We start from the raw sequence: 25,176 nt of genomic DNA, 5'->3' as shown, positions 1-25,176 counted from the left end.
TGATTCCTTTACCATTATGTAATGTCCTTCTTTGTCTCTTTCGATCTTTGTTGGTTTAAAGTCTGTTTTATCAGAGACTAGGATTGCACCCCTGCTTTTTTTTTTTCTTTCCATTTGCTTGGTAAATATTCCTCCATCCCTTTATTTTGGGCCTATGTGTGTCTTTCAACATGAGATGGGTCTCCTGAATACAGCACATCAATTGGTCTTGATTCTTTATCCAATTTGCCAATCTATATCTTTTAATTGAGGCATTTAGCCCATTTACATTTAAGGCTATTATTGTTATGTTTGAATTTGATCTTGTCATTATGATGCTAGCTGGTTATTTTGCCTGTTGGTTGATGCAGTATCTTCATGGTGTCAATGGCCTTTACAATTTCGTATGTTTTTGTGTGGCTGGTACCAGTTTTTCCTTTCCACATTTAGTGCTTCCTTCAGGAGCTCTTGTAAGGCAGGCCTGGTGGTGACAAAATCTCTCAGCACTTGGTTGTCTGTAAAGGATTTTATTTCTCCTTCGCTTATGAAGTTTAATTTGGCTGGATATGAAATTCTGGGTTGAAAATTCTTTTCATTAAGAATGTTGAATATTGGCCCCCACTCTCTTATGGCTTTTAGGGTTTCTGCAAATAAATCCACTGTTAGTCTGATAGGCTTCCCTATGTGGGTAACCTGACATTTCTCTCTGGCTGCCCTTAACATTTTTTCCTTCATTTCAACCTTGCTGAAACTGACGATTATGTCTTGGGGTTGCTCCTCTCAAGGAGTACTTTGTGGTCTTCTCTGTATTGCCTGAATTTGAATGTTGGCCTTTCTTGCTAGGTTGGGGAAGTTCTCCTGGATAAGGTTGTGAAGAGTGCTTTCCAACTTGGTTCCATTCTCCCCGTCACCTTCAGGTACACCAGTCAAACATAGGTTTGGTCTCTTCCCATAGTCCCATATTTCTTGGCAGCTTCATTCATTCCTTTTCATTCTTTCTTCTCTAATCTTGTCTTCATGCTTTATTTCATTAAGTAGATCTTCAATATCTGATATCCTTTCTTCTGCTTTATCAGTTCGGCTACTGATACTTGTGTATGCTTCACTAAGTTCTCATGCTATGTTTTTCAGTTCCATCAGGTCATTTATGTTTTTCTCTGAACTGATTATTCTGGTTAGCAATTCCTCTAACCTTTTTTCAAGGTTCTTAGCTTCCTTGCATTGGGTTAGAACATGCTCCTTTAGCTCAAAGGAGTTTGTTATTACCTACCTTCTGAAGCCTACTTCTGTCAATTAGTCAAACTCATTCTCCATCCAGTTTTGTTCCTTTGCTGGCAAAGAGTTGTGATCCTTTGAAGGAGAAGAGGCATTCTGGTTTTTGGAATTTTCAGGCTTTTTGTGCTGGTTTTTTCTCATCTTCATGTATTCATCTACCATTGGTCTTTGATGTTGGTGACCTTCAGATGGGGTCTCTGAGTGGGCATTCTTTTTGTTGATGTTGATGCTATTCCTTTCTGTTTGTTAGTTTTCCTTCTAACAGTCAGACCCCTCTGCTGCAGGTCTGCTGGAGTTTGCTGGAGGTCCACTCCAGACTTTGTTTTCCTAGGTATCACCAGCAGAGGCTGTAGAACAGCAAAGATTGCTGCCTGTTCCTTCCTCTGGAGGCTTTGTCCCAGAGGGGCACCCACCAGATGCCAGCCAGAGCTCTCCTGTGTGAGGTGTCTCCCATTCAGGAGGCATGAGAGTCAGGGACCCACTTGAGGAGGCAGTCTGTCCCTTAGCAGAGCTCGAGTACTGTGCTGGGAGATCCGCTGTTCTCTTCAGAGCCAGCAGGCAGGAACATTTAAGTCTGCTGAAGCTGCACCCACAGCCACCCCTTCCCTCAGGTTCTCTGTCCCAGGGAGATGGGAGTTTTATCTATAAGCAACTGACTGGGGCTGCTGCCTTTCTTTCAGAGATGCCCTGGCCGGAGAGGAGGAATCTAGAGAGGCAGTCTGGCAACAGCCAAGCTGCAGTGGGCTCCACCCAGTTCAAACTTCCCTGCAGCTTTGTTTACACTGTGAGGGGAAAACTGCCTACTCAAGCATCAGTAATGGCAGACACCCCTCCCCCCACAAAGCTCGAGCATCCCGAGTCGACTTCAGACTGCTGTGCTGGCAGCAAGAATTGAAAGCCAGTGGATCTTAGCTTACTGGGTGCCGTGGGGGTGGGATCCACTGAGCTACACCACTCGGTTCCCTGGCTTCAGCCCCCTTTCCAAGGGAGTGAATGGTTCTGTTTCGCTGGCGTTCCAGGATCCACTGGGGTATGAAAAAAAACTCCTGGGCTACTCTCTTTGTATGGGCTCTCTGTTTTCACTCTATTTCACTCTATTAAATCTTGCAACTGCACCCTTCTGGTCCGTGTTTGTTATGGCTCAAGCTGAGCTTTCGCTCACCATCCACCACTGCTGTTTGCCACTGTAGCAGACCCACCACTGACTTCCATCCCTCCGGATCCGGCAGGGTGTCTGCTGTGCTCCTGATCCAGCAAGGTGCCCATTGCCACTCCTGATCAGGCTAAAGGCTTGCCATTGTTCCTGTACCGCTAAGTGCCTGGGTTTGTCCTAATCGAGCTGAACACTAGTCACTGGGTTCCATGGTTCTCTTCCGTGACCCATGGCTTCTAATAGAGCTATAACACTCACTGCATGGCCCGAGATTCCATTCTTTGGAATCCGTGAGGCCAAGAACCCCAGGTCAGAGAACACGAGACTTGCCACCATTCTGGAAGTGGCCTGCTGCCATTTTGGAAGCGGCCCACCACCATCTTGGGAGCTCTGGGAACAAGGACCCCCCTGGTAACATTTTGGTGACCATGAAGGTACCTCCAAAGAGGTGAGTAATATTGGACCACTTTTACTTGCTATTCTGTCTTATCTTTCCTTAGAATTGGAGGAAAATAGGCCGGGCGTGGTGGCTCAAGCCTATAATCCCAGCACTTTGGGAGGCCGAGACGGGCAGATCACGAGGTCAGGAGATCGAGACCATCCTGGCCTACATGGTGAAACTCCGTCTCTATTAAAAAATACAAAAAACTAGCCGGGCGAGATGGCGGGCGCCTGTAGTCCCAGCTACTCGGGAGGCTGAGGCAGGAGAATGGCATAAACCCAGGAGGCGGAGCTTGCAATGAGCTGAGATCCAGCCACTGCACTCCAGCCCGGAAGACAGAGCGAGACTCTGTCTCAAAAAAAAAAAAAAAAAAAAAAAAAGAATTGGAGGAAAATACCAGACACCCGTTAGCCAGTTATAAACAATTAGCGTGGCTGCCAGACTTAAGACTCGGGTGTGAGGTTTTCTGGGGAAGGGCATTCTAACAAGCCCCAACCCCTCTGGGTTGCAGACATTGGTCTGCCTGGAGCCAGCTTCCACTTTCAATTTTCTTGGGGAAGCTGAGGGCCGAATAGAGGCAGAAAGCTGTCGTCCCAGACTCCTGGCAGTAGCTGGTTGAGATCATGGCTTAGCCAGAAGTCTCTACTCAACAATCACCCACCCATGTGTGTGCTCCTACCTTTCCTTCTGACCCATCCTCCTGGGTCCCAACCATGACTTTCTTGAAACTGTAGCCCTAAAATTCTCCTTACCTCTGAATCTACTTCCTCTGATCCCTGCCTCCTAGGCACTAATGGTTCAGACTTTCATTTCCTCTAGCAAGTTGTACCTCCAAAGGAATCTAAGGAAGCGCTATGCTGTGTCCTTAGGCACTTAGGCTATAACCCAGGGAGTCTTATCCCTGGTGTCCCTCCCGATTTAGGTATACAGCTCTCAACATGGGCAGTTATGTGGGACCCATTCCCCACCGCCCTTGCCAGGGCCCCAAGTTTGTAATGGCTAAGAGAGAGAGAGATGGGGAGAGAGAGAGAGAGAGAGACGGAGAGAGAGACAAAGAGGGAGTCAAAGAGAAAAAGAAAGGAGAAGATAGAAATAGTAAAAAAAAAAAAAAAAAAAAAAAAAGAGAAGAAAAAAGAAAAAAGAAAAAAAAAGTGTGCCTCTTTCCTTTAAAAGCAGGGGTAAATTTAAAACCTGTAATTGATAGTTGAAAGTCTTGTCCATGACCCTATAACACTCCAGTACCACTTTGTTGTCAGTTTAAATAAAGGCGTAGCCCGAAAGCACTGAGGCCACTGACAACCCATAGCCTTCCTATCAAAAATCCTTAACCCAGTAACCACAGATGGGCCAAATGCATTCAGTCAGTAGCAGCAACTGCCTTGCTAAAAGTAGAAAAGTAACTTTTAGAGGAAACCTCATTGTGAGCACCCCTCACCAGTTCAGAATTATTCTAACTCAAAAAGGTAGCTTACTAACTCAAAAATCTTAAAGTATGGGGCTATTCTGTTAGAAAAGGGTAATGTAACTCCAACCACGGATAATTCCCCTCCAACCACGGATAATTCCCTTAACCCAGCAGATTTCCTAACAGGGGATTTAAATCTGAATTACCATACAAAGGTCCAACCAGACCTAGGAGGAACTCCCTTCAGGACAGGAAGATAGACGGTTCCTCCCAGGTGATTGAGGAAAAAACCACAATGGGTATTCAGTAATTGATAACGGAGACTCTTGTGGAAGCAGAGTTAGAAAAATTGCCTAATAATTGGTCTTCTCAAAGGTACGAGCTGTTTGCACTCAGCCAAGCCTTAAAGTATTTACAGAATCAAAAAATTATCTCAATCCTGACTCAAAAGGTTGCTACACCCTTTCTGAAACAAATTTGCATAAGAACAGTTGTTTATGGGAATGCATCTCGATGGGGCAGCTGGGTTGTTATGAAATATTCAGGAACCCAGTCCAGCTCTAGGACTCACTCCTGAGCGCAAAGGCAATGTTGGGCACGCTGCTAAAGGACCACTAGAATCCAGCAGCTGGGACCCCTTTCTTTGTGGTAAAGAAAGGTGGGAAAACAGGTGCAGGACTGCTACATCGGTGAACATAACTAATCCGATAAGCAGAGGTCCGTGAGTGGTTACGCACCCTGGAAAGTAATAAGAAGCATTAGGACCATAGAGAACACTCTATGACTAATGCTCATCGGAAATTGACTAGGGATGCTGGCATCCCTACGTTCTGTTTTCAGATGGGAAACCTTCTCCCCAAGGCAAAAACACCCCTAAGATGTATTCTGGAGAATTGGGACCAATTTGACCCTCAGAGGCTAAGAAAGAAATGACTTATATTCTTCTGCAGTACCACATGGCCACGATATCCTCTTCAATGGGGAGAAACCTGGCCTCCTGAGGGAAGTATAAATTATAACACCATCTTACAGCTAGACCTCTTCTGTAGAAAGGAGGGCAAATGGAGTGAAGTGCCATATGTGCAAACTTTCTTTTCATTAAGAGACAACTCGCAATTATGTAAAAAGTGTGGTTTATGCCCTACAGGAATCCCTCAGAGTCTACCTCCCTATTCCAGCGTCCACCTGACTCCTTTCCCAACTAATAAGGACCCCCTTTAACCCAAACGGTCCAAAGGAGATAGACAAAGGGGTAAACAATGAACCAAAGAGTGTCAATATTCCCCGATTATGCCCCCTCCAAGCAGTGGGAGGAGGAGAATTCAGCCCACCCAGAGTGCATGTACCTTTTTTTCTCTCAGACTTAAAGCAAATTAAAACAGACCTAGGTAAGTTCTTAGATAACCCTGATGGCTATATTGATGTTTTTACAAGGGTTAGGACAATCCTTTGATCTGACATGGAGAGATAAAACGTTACTGCTAAATCAGACACTAACCCCAAATGAGAGAAGTGCTGCCATAACTGTAGCTTGAGACTTTGGCAATCTCTGGTATCTCAGTCAGGTCAATGATAGGATGACAATAGAGGAAAGAGAACGATTCCTCACAGGCCAGCAGACAGTTCCCAGTGTAGACCCTCACTGGGATACAGAATCAGGACATGGAGATTGGTGCCACAGATATTTGCTAACTTGAGTGCCAGAAGGACTAAGGAAAACTAGGAAAAAGCCTATAAATTATTCAATGACATCCACTATAACATAGGGAAAGGAAGAAAATCCTACTGCCTTTCTAGAGAGACTAAGGGAGGCATTGAGAAAGCATACCTCCTTGTCACCTGACTCTATTGAAGGTCAACTAATCTTAAAGAGTAAGTTTATCACTCAGTCAGCTGCAGATATTAGAAAAAAAACTTCAAAAGTCCGCCTTAGGCCTGGAGCAAAACTTAGAAACCTTATTGAACTTGGCAACCAGGTTTTTTATAATAGAGATCAGGAGGAGCAGGTGGAATGGGACAAACGGAAAAAAAAAAAAAAAAAAAAAAAAAGGCCACTGCTTTAGTCATGGCCCTCAGGCAAGTGGACTTTGGAGGCTCTGGAAAAGGGAAAATCTCCGCAAATCAAATGCCTAATAGGACTTGCTTCTAGTGCGGTCTACAAGGATACTTTAAAAAAGATTTTCCAAGTAGAAATAAGCCACCCCCTCATCCATGCCCTTATGTCAAGGGAATCACTCGAAGGCCCACTGCCCCAGGGGATGAAAGTCCTCTGAGTCAGAAGCCTCTAACCAGATGATCCAGCAGCAGGACTGAGGGTGCCCAGGGCAAGCGCCAGCCCATGCCATCACCCTCACAGAGCCCCAGCTATGCTTGACCATTGAGGCCCAGGAGGTTAACTGTCTCCTGGACACTGGCGTGGCCTTCTCAGTCTTACTCTCCCATCCCAGACAACTGTCCTCCAGATCTGTCACTATTCGAGGGTTCCTAGGACAGCCAGTCACTAGATACTTCTCCCAGCCACTAAGTTGTGACTGGGGAACTTTACTCTTTTCAAGTGCTTTTCTAATTATGCCTGAAAGCCCCACTCCCTTGTTAGGGAGAGACATTCTAGTAAAAGCAGGGGCCATTATACACCTGAACATAGGAGAAGAAACACCCATTTTTTGTCCCCTGCTTGAGGAAGGAATTAATCCTGAAGTCTAGGCAATAGAAGGACAATATAGATGAGCAAAAAATGCCCATCTTGTTCAAGTTAAACTAAAGGATTCTGCTTCCTTTCTCTACCAAAGGAGGTACCCCCTTAGACCCGAGGCCAACAAGGACTCCAAAAGATTAAGGACCTAAAAGCCCAAGGCCTAGTAAAACCATGCAATAGCTCCTGCAATACTCCAATTTTAGGAGTACAGAAACCCAACGGACAGTGGAGGTTAGTGCAAGATCTCAGGATTATCAATGAGGCTGTTGCTCCTCTATACCCAGCTGTACCTAACCCTTATACTCTGCTTTCCCAAATACCAGAGGAAGCAGAGTGGTTTACAGTCCTGGACCTTAAGGATGGCTTTTTCTGCATCCCTGTACATCCTGACTCTCAATTCTTGTTTGCCTTTGAAGATTCTTCAAACCCAACGTCTCAACTCACCTGGACTGTTTTACCCCAAGGGTTCTGGGATAGCCCCCGTCTATTTGGCCAGGAATTAGCTCAAGACTGGAGCCAATTCTCATACCTGGACACTCTTGTCCTTCGGTACATGGATGATTGACTTTTAGCCACCTGTTCAGAAACCTTGTGCCATCAAGCCACTCAAGCACTCTTAAATTTCCTCGCTGCCTGTGGCTACACGGTTTCCAAACCAAAGGCTCAGCTCTGCTCACAGCAGGTTAAATACTTAGGAATAAAATTATCCAAAGGCACCAGAGCCTTCAGTGAGGAATGTATCCAGCTTATACTGGCTTATCCTCATCCTAAAACCCTAAAGCAACTAAGAGTGTTCTTTGGCATAACAGATTTCTACCAAATACAGATTCCCAGGTACGGTGAAATAGCCAGACCATTATATACACTAATTAAGGAAACTCGGAAAGCCAATACCCATTTAGTAAGATAGACACCTGAAGCAGAAGCAGCTTTCCAGGCCCTAAAGAAGGCCCTAAACCAAGTCCCAGTGTTAAGCTTGCCAACAGGACAAGACTTTTCTTTATATGTCACAGAAAAAAACAGGAATAGCTCTAGGAGTCCTTACACAGGTCCAAGGGATGAGCTTGCAACCCGTGGCATACCTGAGTAAGAAAATTGTTGTAGTGGCAAAGGGTTGGCCTCATTGTTTACGGGTAGTGGCGGCAGTAGCAGTCTTAGTATCTGAAGCAGTTAAAATAATACAGGGAAGAGATCTTACTGTGTGGACATCTCATGATGTGAACGGCATACTCACTGCTAAAGGAGACTTGTGGCTGTCAGACAACCGTTTACTTAAATATCAGGCTCTATTACTTGAAGGGGCTGTGACTGGGCACTCGTGCAACTCTTAACCCAGTCACATTTCTTCCAGACAATGAAGAAAAGCTAGAACATAACTGTCAACAAGTAATTACTCAAACCTATGCCACTCACGGGGACCTTTTAGAGGTTCCCTTGACTGATCCCAACCTCAGCTTGTATTTTGATGGTATTTTGATGGAAGTTCCTTTGTAGAAAAAGGATTTCGAAAAGTGGGGTATGCAGTGATCAGTGATAATGGAATACTTGAAAGTAATCCCCTCACTCCAGGAACTAGTGCTCAGCTGACAGAACTAATAGCCCTCACTCAGGCATTAGAATTAGGAGAAGGAAAAAGGGTAAATATAATACAGACTCTAAGCATGCTTACCTAGTCCTCCATTCCCACGCAGCAATATGGAGAGAAAGGGAATTCCTAACTTCTGAGGGAACATCAAACATCAGGAAGCCATTAGAAGATTATTATTGGCTGTACAGAAACCTAAAGAGGTGGCAGTCTTACACTGCCGAAGTCATCAGAAAGTAAAGCAAAGGGAAATAGAAGGGAGCCACCAGGTGGATATTGAAGCCAAAAGCGCCACAAGGTGGGACCCTCCATTAGAAACACTTGTAGAAGGACCCCTAGTGTGGGGTAATCCCCTCTGGGAAACCGAGCCCCAGTACTCAGCAGGTAAAGTAGAATGGGTAACCCCACAAGGACATTATTTCCTCCCCTCAGGATGGCTAGCCACCGAAAAAGGGAAAATATTTTTGCTAACCAATGGAAATTACTTAAAACCCTTCACCAAACCTTTCACTTAGGCATTGATAGCACCCATCAGATGGCCAAGTCATTATTTACAGGACCAGGCCTTTTTAAAACTATCAAGCAGATAGGGCCTGTGAAGTGTGCCAAAGAAATAATCCCCTGCACTGCAGGCCGTACATTTCAATCCCCATATCTTTAACCTCCTTGTTAAGTTTGTCTCTTCCAGAGTTGAAGCTATAAAACTACAAATGGTTCTTCAAATGGAGCCCCAGATGCAATCCATGACCAACATCTACCGTGGACCCCTGGACTGGCCTGCTAGCCCATGATCCAATGTTAATGACATCGAAGGCACCTCTCCTGAGGAAATCTCAACTGCACAATCCCCACTACACCCAATTCAGCAGGAAGCAGTTAGAGCAGTCGTCGGCCAACCTCCCCAACAGCACTTGGGTTTTCCTGTTGAAGGGGGACTGAGAAGACTAGCTGGATTTCCTAGGCCAACTAAGAATCCCCACACCTAGCTAAGAAGGTGACCACATCCACCTTTAAACACGAGGCTTGCAAAACTTAGCTCACACCTGACCAACCAGATAGTAAAGAGAGCTCACTAAAATGCTAATTAGGCAAAAACAGGAGGTAAAGAAATAGCCAATCATCTATTGCCTGAGAGCACAAAGGGAGGGACAATGATTGGGATATAAACCCAGGCATTCGAGCTGGCAATGGCTACCCTCTTTGGGTCCCCTCCCTTTGTATGGGAGCTCTATTTTCACTCTATTGCAACTGCAAAAACAAAACAAAACAAACCAAAACAAATCCTGCAGCCTGAGGCATAAGAATCACTTGAACCTGGGAAGCAGAGGTTGCTGTGAGCTGAGATGGCACCACTGCACTCCAGCCTGGGTGACAGAGTGAGACTGTCACAAAACAACAAAAACAACAAAACAGAAAAACAGAAATAAATCTGTTTTTATTTATAGGAGAGTAATCAGCTAGCTCAGTGTCTGCCCAAACGGCCACCCAGTTTTGTGCTTGAAACCCAGGGCCCTGGTGGTGTAGGCACCTGAGGGAATCTCCTGGTCTGCAGTTTGCAAAGACTATGGGAAAAGCATAGTATCTGGGCCAGAATGCACCATTCCTCACAGCACAGTCCTTCATGGCTTCCCTTGGCTAGGGGAAGGAGTTCCCCAACCCCTTGTGTTTCCTGGGTGAGGCAACACCCCACCCTGCTTTGGGTCACCCTCCCTGGGCTGCACCCACTCTCTAACCAGTCCCAATGAGATGAGCCAGGTACTTCAGTTGCAAATGCAGAAATCACCCACCTTCTGTGTTGATCTCGCTGGGAGCTGAGACCAGAGCTGTTCCTATTCGGCCATCTTGCCACCCACACCCATCTATCTCCATTTCTAACCAGCATATGAACTTCCTCTGAATAAACCTTTGAGTGTAATGGTTTTAACTGTTCGCTTCAGCATTATATCCAAACAATGAATTTAAAAGTTTGTGTAATTAATTTGGTCATTCCCATGCAGGAGAGGATCTCCAGCCACCATACAGGTGACACATGGAGATAGCCTGTCTCAAAGTCACCAAAAGTAGCACTTCACCAGCCCCCTTATATTAGCCTAAAATCCTCAGACCATCTGGCTTCAATCACTGCTCGGACCTCACAGGCTCCTACCCCCCACCCCCACCCCTCCCACCTTCTTCTGCCACCAGAGAACCCCTTGGTGTTTTTAGAAAACAACAGACATGCTCTTGCCTTGGAAACTTTACACAGCATGCTCCCTATTCCTGGAGAGCTCTTCTCTCCCATATCTTTATGACTGGTTCTGTCATCATCTTAAATCTTTGCCCAAATGTAAACTTTATAGAGAAGCCTGTCCCAACCTCCTCATTTTAAATTTTAATGCCCCTGCTCCAAGATTCTTATTCTTCTTCCCTGCTTTATCTTTTTCTCCATAGCATTTATCACCTCCTAATTTTATAATTTATTTATTTAGTTTTGTCTGTTTTTCACTCTGTTTAAAGGGTAAACTCCATGGCTTTTTGTTTTTTATTCATTGCTCAATCCCTCATCAAGAACCAGGTGTGTCACACAGCACGTGCTGAGAAAGAAAACAAAGGGCAGTCTCTGACAAGCAGAACTGACCTGGCACTCAGAACTAGGGCATATTATTTTCTGATTAGACATAAGCAATCCCACAGAAAACCAACCCTAGACAGGTTACTCTGAGAGCAGGATACAATGAGACAATGCAAAGTCGTAAGTCATTTTATGACTTTAAGCATGACCTAAACAAGGTCCCTGTGCCACCCACAAAACACCAAACACCTCCTGTCTTGGCCAAAATGAGTGACTGCTACTTCTTCTCTACTAACAGCTTTATCCTCATTCTTGTCTACTCTCCTGAAGATTTATTTCTGTTTTTCTGTTTTGTTGTTGTTGTTGCTGTTGTTTTGTGACAGAGTCTCACTCTGTCACCCAGTCTGGACTGTAGTGGTGCCATCTTAGCTCACAGCAACCTCTGCTTCCCAGATTCAACTGATTCTCATGCCTCAGCCTCCTGAGTAGCTGGGACTACAGGCGTGCACCACCGTGCCTTGTTAATTATTGATTTATTTCTATCAAATCATAGAAGGTGCTGTGGGAAGTCAGAGACCCCAAACAGAGGGACCAGCTGGAGCTGAGGCAGAAGAACATATTGTGAAGATTTCATGGACATTTATCACTTCCCTGATAATACTCTTACAATTTCTTATGTCTGTCTTTACTTTAATCTCTTAATCACATTATCTTTGTAAGCTGAGAATGTACGTCACCTCAGGACCATTATTGTACAAATTGATTGTAAAACATGTATGTTTGAACAATATGAAATCAGTGCACCCTGAAAAAGAACAGAATAACAGTGATTTTCAGGGAACAAAGGAAGATAACCATAAGGTCTGACTGTCTGAGGGGTCGGGCAGAATAGAGCCATATTTTTCTTCTTGCAGAAAGCCTACAAACGGACGTGTGAGTAAGAGAGATATAGCTGAATTCTTTTCCCAGCAAGGAATATTAATAATTGATACCCTGAGGAAAGAATGCATTCCTGGGAGGAGGTCCATAAACGGCCACTCTGAGAGTGTCTGTCTTATGTGATTGAGATAAGGAATGAAATACGCCCTGGTCTCCTCCAGTATCCTCAGGCTTACTAGGATTGGGAAATTCCAGTCTGGTAAATTTTGGTGAGACCGGTTCTCCGTTCTTGAACCCTGTTTCTTGTTAAGATGTTTATCAAGACAATATGTGCACAGTGGGACATAGACCCTCATCAGTAATTCTAATTTTGCCTTTGCCTTGTGATCCTTATTGCCCTTTGAAGCATGGTGATCCTTGTAACCTACTCCCTGTTTGTACACCCCCTCCCCCTTTAAAATCCCTAATAAAAACTTGCTAGTTTTGCAGCTCAGGGTTGTCATCATGGTCCTACCAATATGTGATGTCACCACCAGAGGCCCAGCTGTAAAATTCCTCTCTTTGTACTCTTTCTCTTTATTTCTCAGACCAGCCGACACTTAGGGAAAATAAAAAAAGAACCTACGTTGAAATATTGGGGGCTGGTACCCCCGATAGAAGACAGAGGCACTTCTAATAGCATCCAATCTAGAGCAAACTGAACTTCCCTAGTCTCTGACAAATCACTCAATCAAAGCCCAAATTCTGTAATAGGTTCTTTCTAATAACCTCCTACAGAGATACCTTATGGTGTGTTTTTTTTCTTCAATACTGCAATGAGTAATAAAGCCATGTGCTCAACTACAGGAATGTTCCTGTATATTTGTGGAAGGAAGGAAGGTCCTGTGAAAATAATGTTCCTAATGCAGCATTCACTAATTAAATACATTGCCATCTACCCAAGGGTTAAGTATTCTGAATTTAATGGGAGCTCTAAGCTGTTTATCTCTACCTTATAAAGTTCACCTCATCAAATTCTTACTGAAATTTAGTTATAATCCAGTCTCTCCCTGGAACTAGCAGTTAACAAATTTATGAACATATTGAACCCAAAGATGCCTGTCCAGTTATTTAGGGTATAAAGGTATCCTGGCCTTTCCTTTATCTGGTATGAGTCAACACTGCTCAGAGAACACACATATCCAAAGCAAATGTCACTTCACGATGAAACTTGGTAAACAGCCTGAAGCCCCCTTCCCCCTTTCATCTTCTATCAGCTTCAAAGATTAGGTAGATCAAATATACTCCTCCACAATCTATGATCTACAATCCGAACTTAATGCTCTTAATTAGAATCATGGAAACTTGCATGAACACCCAAAACTTATTAATTCGATCACTTTGATCACCTGCCATATGCTATCCTGAAGTTAGGAGGGATATGATGAGGTATAAATCCATTGTTCATTTACTCCAAGAGGTCAGAATATAAATAAGAAGATGCCAGGTTCTATCTCACTATATAATGCAAGAGTTTATATTTTCATTTATGCCTGAAAACTTTAATTTACCTCATCTATAGGAAAGAAAGTACATTCTGTTCAAAGCCCTGAAGGGAAAAATATTCTGTTTCTTGCTTCTCCCTAATCCTGCCCTGGCAAATACCTTAATACAAATGCTGACAGTCTTGCCTATTACCATTCAAATGGAAAGCAAAGAAAAGCACAGGAAAGGATATATCCCACTAGGGTTGGTGACAACTGCCCCATTCTCAGGAAAAGTCTCTGGAGGTTGTCTCACCATCCTTAAGTGAAAAGCAAGCTGGGTTTATGTCCTCAACAAGTTCAGGTTCTCAGCATTTGCTGATTGCTTGATTCATTTCAATGGAATGAGGTTACATCAGTGTCATCTTCATTAAAAGGTGTTTATTAACTACCTCTATTGAGTGCTATGCTGTATTGCAATGCAGAGCAAACAGGTTTTCTGCAGCTTGGAAATCTCTGACAACGACCCAGAATGCTGATATGGACAGATGGAATAAAGACAGCTGAGCAAATATTAAAGAAGTCCAAGAATTAATAAATAATGTTAACATTTTGTACAAGTACATAACCTTAACTGGGAATGCTGGCAGGGAACCTTGAGGAGTGTATGCACAGACTGGATAGGCCATGGAGAATTCACAACGCTTTTTCTAATTAATCTCATGCGATATAGCAGGCTGATAAAATAAATCTGACTTTCCCACAGCATATTCTGAACCACTTTGGAGACTTGGAACTTCCCCAGGAAGTCAGGTCCTGTGAGAATTATCAGAGCACGTCAGTTACTCATTGCTGGCCAAAGGCAAAAGCTCCAGCAGCTCTAAGCCCTTTTCACATTAAGGGTATAAAACTAATTTCTCTCCTTTGCCTCAACCAAGCAATCAATAAGAAACAATACTATATGTAAAACATCCTATAATGTAGAAAGTGCTTTTATAGTGTGTCTCCCTTTTGAATCTCACAACAGACAGACAAGATGCATCTATCAACCAACAAAAAATTATTTAGTGCTAGTGGTGGCAAGTCCAGTGCTATATACCTATACACAGAATCCATTATCATCTCTGGCCTCAGCACATTTACAATCTGTTTCTAAGGCAAGGTTGTGAGTGTTCAATAGATTCTTAGAGAAATGAAGACTAATGAGGACAGATTTGGTTGGAGAAGTGTGATCCAAGATGAAATGTGAACGAAATTGGGAAGGATGCCAGAGTTATGGCTAAGAGAAAGAAGCAAGGGAAGTTGGAGAAAGGGTAAAGGCACCCTTAGGAAAACATGACTGTGTTAATGTGAAATCTGGAATGTAAAAGTGAAGTGGCTATTTCGTCCTTGCAGCACCCAGGACAAGCCTTAAGTATAAGACATACTCAGTAAAGACAAAACTGAAAAAAGAAGTTAGGCCTTAACTAAGCAGTAAACTTTCCCCAATTTTAATCAAACAGATCATCACTGGCTCTTCTATACAAGGCAGAAGTTTCTTCCCCAGTACTTCCCCAACAGAGTAGAACTGTCAGCACAGTTCCTATTTTGTGAGGACAATAAGTTCTAATTTTTTTTATTCTGTGAGAAGTGTAGCCATTGAAAATTTTCAATAGGCATATGAAAGTAGTGTTTAAGGAAAATCAATATGGCCATGATATGCAATTCAAGTTAAAGGGAGAATAATGTCAGTTAATATGGCTAGGACTCAGGTGCATCATCCAGGTGAGAGAAAATGAAAGCATTAGGGGAGTCTTCAGTGAGGGAGAGAACAGAGGTACATAATAAAATTTAAAAAATAAAAGTTACATAGTGAGTTGATAGAACTTGATTATCAATAAGATGAAAAAGGAAGGAAAATATACCAGATTTTACTCCATGATTTATAATCAGAGGAACTCAGAGGGAACACTGTTAGTGACAGAAATGGTGATGAAAGCCAAGGAGGTTGTAGTTGAAAAGACAAGTTTTTGGAGGAGATAATTCTTTCCTTCCACTCCTCCGATGTGAATGAGAAACAGTGGTTGGTTTTTCACCATCTTCCTGAAAATAAAAGGCTCTATCTCAAAAAAAAAAAGGAAGACAAAGACATATGCCCAGAAGTGCTAAGACACATGGCCAGCAAAGACTTTTCCAAAGCCCTTCACTTGGCTGGACTAGGTTCTAGGCCTTAGAGCTGACAGTGGGTGGATAGAGAAAGCAGAATGACAAGGTTTGATGAAAGAAGGGCCAGGAACACCAAGCTACTGCTCTGCTACCCAGTTGGAAAGGGCCTGGAATTGGTGCTTATTACATAGAGTATTTCCGTGCCTGCGATGCAATCACTGTCACCTCTACCTCCACACACATGAACCTGGTCTCCTGACTTTAGTTAGGAAAGAAGAGAACAATGCAACTCACAAGAAGAGAATGATGAGGACAAGTGTTTAAAATACTTTTTCAAAGGCTGTTGGCACATTTTCTAGATGATTATTGTCTGGTGAACCCAGTGAAAATAAATACTGTATTGAGATAATCTGTACTGAGTGGATTTATTTCCTTTTGTTTTGTCGGAGAAAGGAGAACAGGTAGTGAGTTGCACTCTGGTTTCCATACTTCACGGTACTGTTTTATCTAAGTTTTAAAAAACACCTCAAATTCAACTAGCTGTGGTATTTTTCTCAGTGGTCATATCACTACGCCCAATCTAAATTTTTTTAATAAAACGGGAAAAAATGCTAAACACATTACAAGTTCTTAAAATTATTCCTTAATATTTATTTTGGATCAATTTAAAAAGGCTTGTGAATCCATAGCCTTGAGTTAAAATTTAGTCCAGGTGTTAGTTACATTCTAACTTTGTCACCTGCACTTAGAAGCGAGGTGGCGGGGCGCCTGTAGTCCCAGCTACTCGGGAGGCTGAGGCAGGAGAATGGCATAAACTCAGGAGGCAGAGCTTGCAGTGAGCTGAGATCCGGCCACTGCACTCCAGCCTGGGTGACAGAGCGAGACTCCGTCTCAAAAATAAAAATAAAAAAATACAAAGCTTGTCCCACGATGGACTACGTTTCCCAAGAGCACCTCCCGAGTTAATCACATGAAGCGCCTTCTGGGAAGTGTAGTCTTGGATGAGCCTCTTTTCTCTCAGTCTTTGATTCACTCCCTGATTCCGGTTGAAACGGTGCTACCAATTAGCAGGGGCCATGTCCCTGAGTCGTGGTCCAACCGGGAAAGCTGGTGTGGGAGCCTGGTACAATGATTGGCCAATGAATGACCCCGGGGCGGAGCAATGGGGGGCTGGGGGGCGGGCGGGGAGACCATGGTGATTGGACCAGACGCCCGTGACGGCGGGCGGAGATTGGCTGCGCCCTGGGTCAGGGAGGCCTGGGAAGGGGCGGAGGAAGGAGACTAGAGCAGGAAGCGCAGCGGCGAAGCGGTGGTGGTGACTCCGTGGTGGCAGAGGCGAAGGCGACAGCTCTAGGGGTTGGCACCGGCCCCGAGAGCAGGATGCGGGTCCGGATAGGGCTGACGCTGCTGCTCTGTGCGGTGCTGCTGAGCTCGGCCTCGGCGTCCTCGGGTCAGTATCCGCCCCCTCGGGCTGCAGGCCCAGAGCCTCCGCCCCCCAGCCTCTACCGCCGGCCGGGGCCGTGGGGACCCAGACTCGGGACCCCGTTCTCCCTGGGCACACCTCGCACTGGCCTGTCACTCGCTCTTTGGCTTTGCTTGGCCTGCGCCAAAGGGGCTATTTAGGGAGGTGGAGTGGGGTGGAAAAAGAAGGGGCGGGCACTCTGCCCACACCTCTCTCCCACGTAACAAACTTTACGCGACTCTTTCTCACGAACGTGGAATTGACTCCAAAGGAATGAATCCTGACCCAGGAGCCCGAGTGGAGCTTCCTCGACCCTGGGGTAGAGGAAGGGTCTGGTCTGGAACTCGGGGCTTGGGAATTGAAAGTTAAATAATTGACACACCTGGAGCTGTCTCTTTAGGGCAGAGGAGGATCCATCCAGACCAGGATGTTGACAGTAGTTTGGTGAGTTTGCCTAACACCTGAGATGGTCCCTGGTCCGTTTGTTTAAAAACGAAGACTTTTGATCTCATCGTAGCCACTTTCTACTTTTTTGAAACCTTCCTGAGAAAGCGGTGACCTTTCGCAGTGTTTCTGAGTTGCCCCATGTTTGTTTATGATGTTTGGGAAAATCTTGGTTCTTATAAGTTGCGTTTTATATAGATACAGAAATTTGTGTGCTTTTGAATTGATTTTCCAGTTAGCTAATTTTTATTCTGGTTCTAGGGCCCCCCCCCTTTTTTTTTAATGTTTTAATCTGCCTACATTTGAAAATTTCCATTTTGAGAGTGTTCATGAAAAACTTCGTGTTTCTAAATGTTGATAAAAATATTAGTACAGTAAACTTTGGAATTTTAATCTGTTTCAGTTAACAAGACAGCTGTTCTGTGGCTTTACGTTTTGGGGAGACAACACAGAGTATAAATGTCAACTTTTTTTTTTTAGTACATGTCAGCTTTTTTTTAACAGAAAATTTCCCAGATGGTTATTTGAATCCCCAAATTACCTGTCCTAGTTGTAAATGAATGCCATAACGTCATTCTGCTTCTAAAATAAGAGGCCTAAACCTAAATTCTATCCATGATGTGGTTTAAGATACCATTTCAAAAGCACCAACCCTGTGCTAATTACTTTACTGCCAACGTCATTCTTTGAGGTCCACTCCCTTCCCTCCAGTAGTGGTGGTGGTTTGAGTTTAATGACCAGATCTTTAGACTCTACATAACTCTCGAAGCACTTTTAGCAGTTATTTAATATTTGATCAAAAAGCATGAAATGAAGTTGTTGAGCTTAATGAGTAGAGTACCTGCTGGACCATGGACCTTCTGCATCAGAATTCCTCTTATGGGGTTGTTAAACATGTGGTTTTAGGTCTGGAACAGCTCAGATATACATAGATTAACAATCTCCATGAGGGAGTCTTCACACTAAAGAGAACTATAGTAATAAAAGAGCACGGTGTGTATCCCTCTAAATTTAATTGGCAGAGTTTAAAGAAAATTAAAGCATAGAAATTTTCCTGTCTGTCTTTGACTACGTTTCATATACTTAGAGCTCCATGCTAGTGGAAAAGATATTTGAAGATCAACAGTTGGGGCTTTCAGGATGTTATAATAAAAGACTCAACAGTGATATATTAAATCCTTGAGTTGTATTGATGTAGGTAGAGAACTGTATTCAAGAAATGTCTGCTCTGATTTCCATCGTAGTTAAAGCTGTGCCAAAACATTTCAATGGTAAAGGCAAAAGCCTTAGCTGGAACTAAAACAATGTAGATGTGAGTGCTAAAAGGTAATAAAGGCAGTACTGTGCTCACTTGAAGTTCATGTATCATAAAACACCTGTGCAGGCCAGACTCATGCCTGTAATCCCAGCACTTTGGGTGGCTGAAGTGGGAGGATCACTTGAGCCCAGGAGTTCAAGACCAACCTGGGCAAGATGGCGAAACCCCATCTCTACCTAACTCCAGGTGTGGTGGTGCACACGTGTAGTTCTAACTACTCGGGAGGCTGGGCTGGGAGGATGGAGTGAGCCCCAGGAGGTTGAGGCTGCACTGAGCTGTGATTATGCCACTGCACTCCAGCCTGGACAATAGAGTGAGACCCTGTGTCAAAAAAAAAAAAAAAATGTGTAAAATAAAGTTGTATAAATTAGGCAGTGGATTTTCAATTGTCATTTTCATTCACAGGATTTTGGCCTCAAAGTTTAAAGTTTTACTCCAGTATGAAAATCAAGTTTTTGGTGATAATTTTGTGTTGGAATGTTAGTGGTTACCCAGGGCAGGTCGCATTTATCCAGGTCGAGTATGGTCAGCCAACAAAGATAATCTTGATTCTATTGCTGTTGGTAGCTGTTATCTAATACTGTGTTTTAGAGTTATGTAAAAATATGATATAGTCGTATGCTACATAATGACCTTTTGATCAGCAGTGAACCCCATGTAAGATAGTGGCCCTATAAGAATATAATGGAGCTGAAAAATTCCTGTCCCCTAGTGATTTGTAGCCATTGTAACATGGTAGCACACTTTTAAAAAAAGAAATTTAGTGTAGTGTAAGTGTACAGTGTTTACAATAGTGTATAGTAACATCCTAGGCTTCACATTCACTCACCACTCACTCACCCACAGCAGCTCTTAATCTTGCAACTTCCATTTATGGTAAGTGCCCTAGACAGGTATATGTTTTTTAATCTTTTACACCATATTTTTACTGTAGCTTTTCTATGTTTAGCTATGTTTATGTGCACAAATACTTTTATGTTACAGTTGCCTCCAGTAGTCTGTATAGTCACATGCTGTACAGATTTGTAGCTTAGGAACAACAGGCTACACTATATAGCCCAGGTATGTAGAAGGCTATCCCATTCAGGTTTATTTAAGTATACAAAAAGGAAATCACCCAGTGATACACTTTTCAGAAGATATCCTCGTCGTTAACACGTGGCTAATATTAGAAACATTTTCTCTTTTCTGTTAATAAATTTAAAGGAGGACACTAAAAGGATATTTCTTCATTTTCTCAGGATAATAGTGAAAACGTTCTAGTTTTTCTCACAAATGCATGTTTCTTATTTTTGGCAGGAAGAGGCAAATGGCTTAACCTTTATTTTTCTTTTTAGTCATTTCAGTTAGGTCCACTGCCAGGTATTTCAGGTAATAATTATAAATTCAGAGAGTAGTTTTCAGATAGCAGAGGATGTTTAATTTCACTGGTTTAGTTGTTCCTTAAAACATTGTGAGTCAGCGGGATAGAGGTGTTACCCCTTTTGACAGGTTGAGAAACAGAGGCTGAGCAAGCTTTTGTTACTGAACCATGTGTGTCAGAATTAACATTTGATGAAGCCAGGTTCCAGAACTAGCTCTCCAGGCCTCAGAATTGAAGAAATTTAGAATCGAGAATATTTTAGGATCTGTATCGATTCAGAGCTAACGCAGAGAACAGGGATCTGGTCTGTTTTCACCAAACTCTTTAGACTTTCTGTGTTTAAAGGTTATCAGTCTGTTTAATTTACATGATGAGTGGAAAATTTTTGTGATGATTACTTTTCCCTGAAAGCATATCTCTGGTACTTTGCAGTTTTGTTAGCTAATACAATAAAAATAAAAACTGGTCTTTTTCAAAGGAAGGTGTACAGTTAATAAAGTAGTATGAACCATTTGGATGAGCGAGAAATGCATAACTTAATCCTTTTGCATTTTTTCTTGTTGCTTGATATCTGTGTTCTGATGAAAACATTACTATTTGCTTTTTATTTATGCATAACTTCAGTCTCTTTAATCCTTACCTGAATACTACATATCAGAAGTTCCTAGGCTATAAACAACTCTTTAAAAAGTGTTGTGTGAATGTTTGTATCAGTTTGAAAAAGAAAATAGCTTATGCTTTGAGACTACCATCTGGAGTAGGCTTTCCCAGTTTGGTAACTGAGAATTGTCTTATTTACCGGAATATTAGTATATAGTCCAGGTTGCGAAGAGAGAGGGAGAGAAAGAGAAGCATGATGCAATTCACATGAAATAACCCTGATGTCACAAATCATGTTTCTTGGAGTTGGAAAACACATTTAGCTACTCTAATGCCTAACAGCTTGTGCTGTGTGAAATGTACATGTCTTCAAGTGTATTTACCGGTGTGTCTATATGATTCATCTATTAGCTACCTATGTAGCCTGTTGTGGTTAGGTACTAAATGTAGCAATTTAGTGAGAGTGATTTAGAGTTCCAGCTAAAGTTTCATTCAGCATTTGATTAATTGCATGTACTTACAGTACAACTTTGTTATATTATAGAGATGGTTTTTTTCTTTAAAGATTTGCTGAGAATGGAATTTGAACCACATGTTAGAAATGGGGCTTTGGGTAATGCTTGTGAAGAAGTTAGCATGAAGGACAATTGTTAATTAACTGACATCATTTCCTAATGTTATGGGCACTATGAGACTAATATGTGGCATAACCTTCTCTTCATCTGCCAGAAGTAAAACATACTTTGAAGGTAATCTAAAAGTAGGTGAATATGAATAGTAGCTGTAATTTAAATTTTCGTCAACTTCACAGCACTTTCATATATGGCAAAACCTCACTAGTGGGCTAGTTTTGAATATTCAAAAGAAATATTGTGAGATAGTGTCTTGTATTTTGTGCATAATTGAGTTTGTTATACTTCTTAGTCTTAACTCAGTACTTTGGCAAACTCTTACACATCTTTTTTGTTATATTTTAGAGTTACAAATTACAAATAATATTTAAGATAAAGCCATATGAAGTAAAGTATAAATGAAACTCTATTAGCAAATTTTCTAGTAAAAATCACATGGTCTTACAAGATTTTGTCTACTGGTTAATTTCTCATACAGCTTATAGAGAGGGTAAAACTGAAACTCACTCCTGAATAAAATCAGGTAATTTTAAGAGCAAGAGGGAAACTTAAAGATGATCTGACAGATTTGCTGTTTTAAACTGGCAAGGAATACAAAAATCAAGCATTTGCATCTGAACATTAAGTTGTTGCATGTGTTTATGTAAGAGCAGGAAGAAGAGTAACAAGCAGCCAGAAAAGTAATAGTCAGAAAACATGGAAAGAGTAACAGAAGGAACATTAATGTAATCAGACAACACCAAAGCAGGCTGTGTGAATGTGTAAGCAAGTTGTGACCAGTGACTGTTTTTAATTGTTGAATGCAAGTTATTGACTTCTTAATACATAGGTCTCAATTGAGTGAATATATGATAGGACCATGCTGCTTTTTACCTGCATCTGGTTATCTCTGAGTAGAGTAGAACACAAATCCTAAATATATTTGTTTTGCCACTCTGCTCTCAAATAATAATTCTTAGTTTCCATCCTTACTCTGGTAGTAAACAATAAAAAAACTAATTAGCACTAAAATGGGCTACTCTGACTCAAGATCCTGAGCAGAGAAACAGAATAGGTGGAAGCCCGGAGTATGAAATTAGAGATTTATTTTTTTGAACTTAGTAACTCATTCTCAGAAATAGGCTAAATAGACCCACAAGAATTGGATGGCATGTGAAGAAATAACCTGTTTTTGTTGGTGGAGGCTGTTGGTCTTCCTACTTTTGTAACAGATGAAGCTAACGTCTTTCCTGGAGAAAGAGAGAAACTAAACCCCCAACCCATTTTTTTTTCACTTTCATTTGATCTTTTCTGAACAGTTACTGAATATAGCTAACTTTGAAATAATTCTAGGTTTATTTATCCAATGTTTGATCATTATTTGCTATACTTTTCAAATGTTTTCTTTTAATAATAACTATAATTTCTCAACAAGAAAGATTACTAAATTGTCTTACAATTTCTTTGCAGATGAAGAAGGCAGCCAGGATGAATCCTTAGATTCCAAGGTATGTACTAAAATATGTATTGGCTAGTATTTGCTGCCTGATTTAAAAGCATGAATTATGTGTCTTAGAAAGCATATGAAATCTGCAACTTTTGAGTAACAATTGAATTAAAAAGGACGGAAAAAGACAGATGGTATTAGTATTAGGTCTAGTTTTTCTGGAGGAAGAAAATACTGACCTACAAGAGGGGATACTAAGTATTTCATTTCAACTTGAATGTGCTCTGTGTGTGTGTATGTCTGTGAGTGTGTGTGTCTAAGTTTGAAAATTTAACCGGTGTCATTTGTTTCCACTTTCCAGTTTTCAAAAATAAATCCAGTGAGCTAATGCACTTATTGGTTGATTGAGCTCTCCCATCCAAGTACTAACCAAGCCCAACCCTGCAATCAGTTATGAGCTCTGATCTTTAGATTTGAGGGAATGTAGATAAAAGCAGGAAGTAGAAGTATAAGGTATGCTGGGGGCATGTGGAGGAAAACCTAACCCAGACTTTGGGAATTAAGGAAGGCTTCTGGGGGAAATAACATCTAAGTTGAAATTCAGAAAGACTACAAGTTAGGTGATGAAGGAAGGCACGTGATGGACACATGCCAAAGCCTGTAGAGATGAGTGAGTGTGGCACTTCAAGGAGCTGAAGGAGATGTGATATCTGGATAAGTGAAAATAACGGTCAAATAGGGTTGGGGAAAGTCTTGGCATTGTTGATAACTAAAAATACTTTATATTCTCAGACTACTTTGACATCAGATGAGTCAGTAAAGGACCATACTACTGCAGGCAGAGTAGTTGCTGGTCAAATATTTCTTGATTCAGAAGAATCCGAATTAGAATCCTCTATTCAAGAAGAGGAAGACAGCCTCAAGAGCCAAGAGGGGGAAAGTGTCACAGAAGATCTCAGCTTTCTAGAGTCTCCAAATCCAGAAAACAAGGACTATGAAGAGCCAAAGAAAGTACGGAAACCAGGTAGTCTGGACACCTTCCTTGCTTTTTGATTTATTTAGGAGACAACTGAAAATTTTAAGCTAATGAATAAAGAGGCTGAAGAAAACTGGCTTCAGTGATTATTACCCACAAATAATATATGGAGTGTAGTTTGGTGAGAATTTCTATATTTTAATATACCAAATTATTCACTTAACTGATTTGTCCCAAGTTACATAAGCTGAATTCAATAGATGAGTTTGCATTTATTTTTTTTTAAATATCCTAATATTTCTTTTTGGACTCCAGTACGTAAATACATTTCTCACTGAGAAATTTTAAAAAATAATCTGTCAGGGTAGCATACAAAACAGAAACTCAGGAAGAATTGTCGAACATACCACTATGGTTGTTTTCAGGATTGTGGTAGGATTATTCCTACAATAACGTTGTGGATCATCCTAGGTAATTGATTTAGGTGTTCATCCCTCAGTTGAAGCTTATGTGTACTTCCGTCCTTTTCTAACTTTCACCATCTTGAAACCTCTACTTTTCAATTTAAAACTTGATCTTTTCCACAATAGTCTTCTAAATATTAATCCTTTTAAAAATTATTAATGTATCCATTCTACCATGTCTTGCTACCCTTCTGTCATTTATTATTTCAACGATCATTGCCTTATCTGTTTATTATTCCATTACTAACCACTCTCAGGAACTAATCCAAATTTGAACTTCTTAAAAAAATAGAAGTTTGTTTGTTTGTTTTAGATTTGGCAACTTTTATTACTCATTTTACCCAGAAGTACACTTTAACTGGCACTTACCAATGCTCAATAGAAGTGTCGTCCAGTTTTCCTGTTAATTCCCTGGATTTTGTAACAATTCTCATAAACGGATGAAATTTTATAAACTCTCACTATAAAGAATGAATAATATAAATTGTCTGCTCTTGGCCAAGGACATGCTTGTGTGTGTGTGTGTGTGTGTCTGTGTGTCTGTGTGTCTGTGTGTGTGAGAGAGAGAGATACGTGGGAACTATTCACATTTTCCCACTGAATTGAGAATTGATCACAAAATTTAAAAAGTGGCGAAAATTGGTGAAGAAATAACTTCCTTTAGCTTAAACAGTCACCCTGCTCCTCTGTTTCTTGCTTATGTTAGCTGTTGGAAAATAGTTAACACAGTCCTAGGCATTTGACGTGGTCACCTAAGGAGGCAGTGTCAATTAATATGCAAGTGAAACAGCATAGAAACAAGCAACAGCAGCCACTCTAACATTCTAAGTGCTCTTTCTATGTAATTACAATTTGTTTCATCATAGTCATTTCACATGACAAATTAGTGAAGCTGAGATCGGAGAGCTTTGCACATTGG

General features: G+C 41.8%; 1 protein-coding gene across 1 annotated transcript in view; it reads left to right on the top strand.

Moving 5' to 3' along the window:
• The first annotated feature begins 16,845 nt into the window (after nt 1-16,845).
• Nucleotides 16,846-25,176, top strand: part of SEL1L (SEL1L adaptor subunit of ERAD E3 ubiquitin ligase) — a 70,270-nt gene continuing 61,939 nt past the window's right edge. Inside the window, exons 1-3 of the mRNA XM_010364465.2 lie at nt 16,846-17,022; nt 22,841-22,878; nt 23,610-23,841. Coding sequence (XP_010362767.1) covers nt 16,953-17,022; nt 22,841-22,878; nt 23,610-23,841 — 340 coding nt within the window. The 5' untranslated portion in view covers nt 16,846-16,952. The remainder of the gene's footprint in view (nt 17,023-22,840; nt 22,879-23,609; nt 23,842-25,176) is intronic.

This window comes from Rhinopithecus roxellana, chromosome 5 (genome assembly GCF_007565055.1).
Source record: "Rhinopithecus roxellana isolate Shanxi Qingling chromosome 5, ASM756505v1, whole genome shotgun sequence".
In the NCBI taxonomy this organism is placed as follows: Eukaryota; Metazoa; Chordata; class Mammalia; order Primates; family Cercopithecidae; genus Rhinopithecus; species Rhinopithecus roxellana.
The sequence above is the reverse complement of the archived record's forward strand: the minus strand, read 5'-3'. Positions and strand labels throughout refer to the sequence as shown.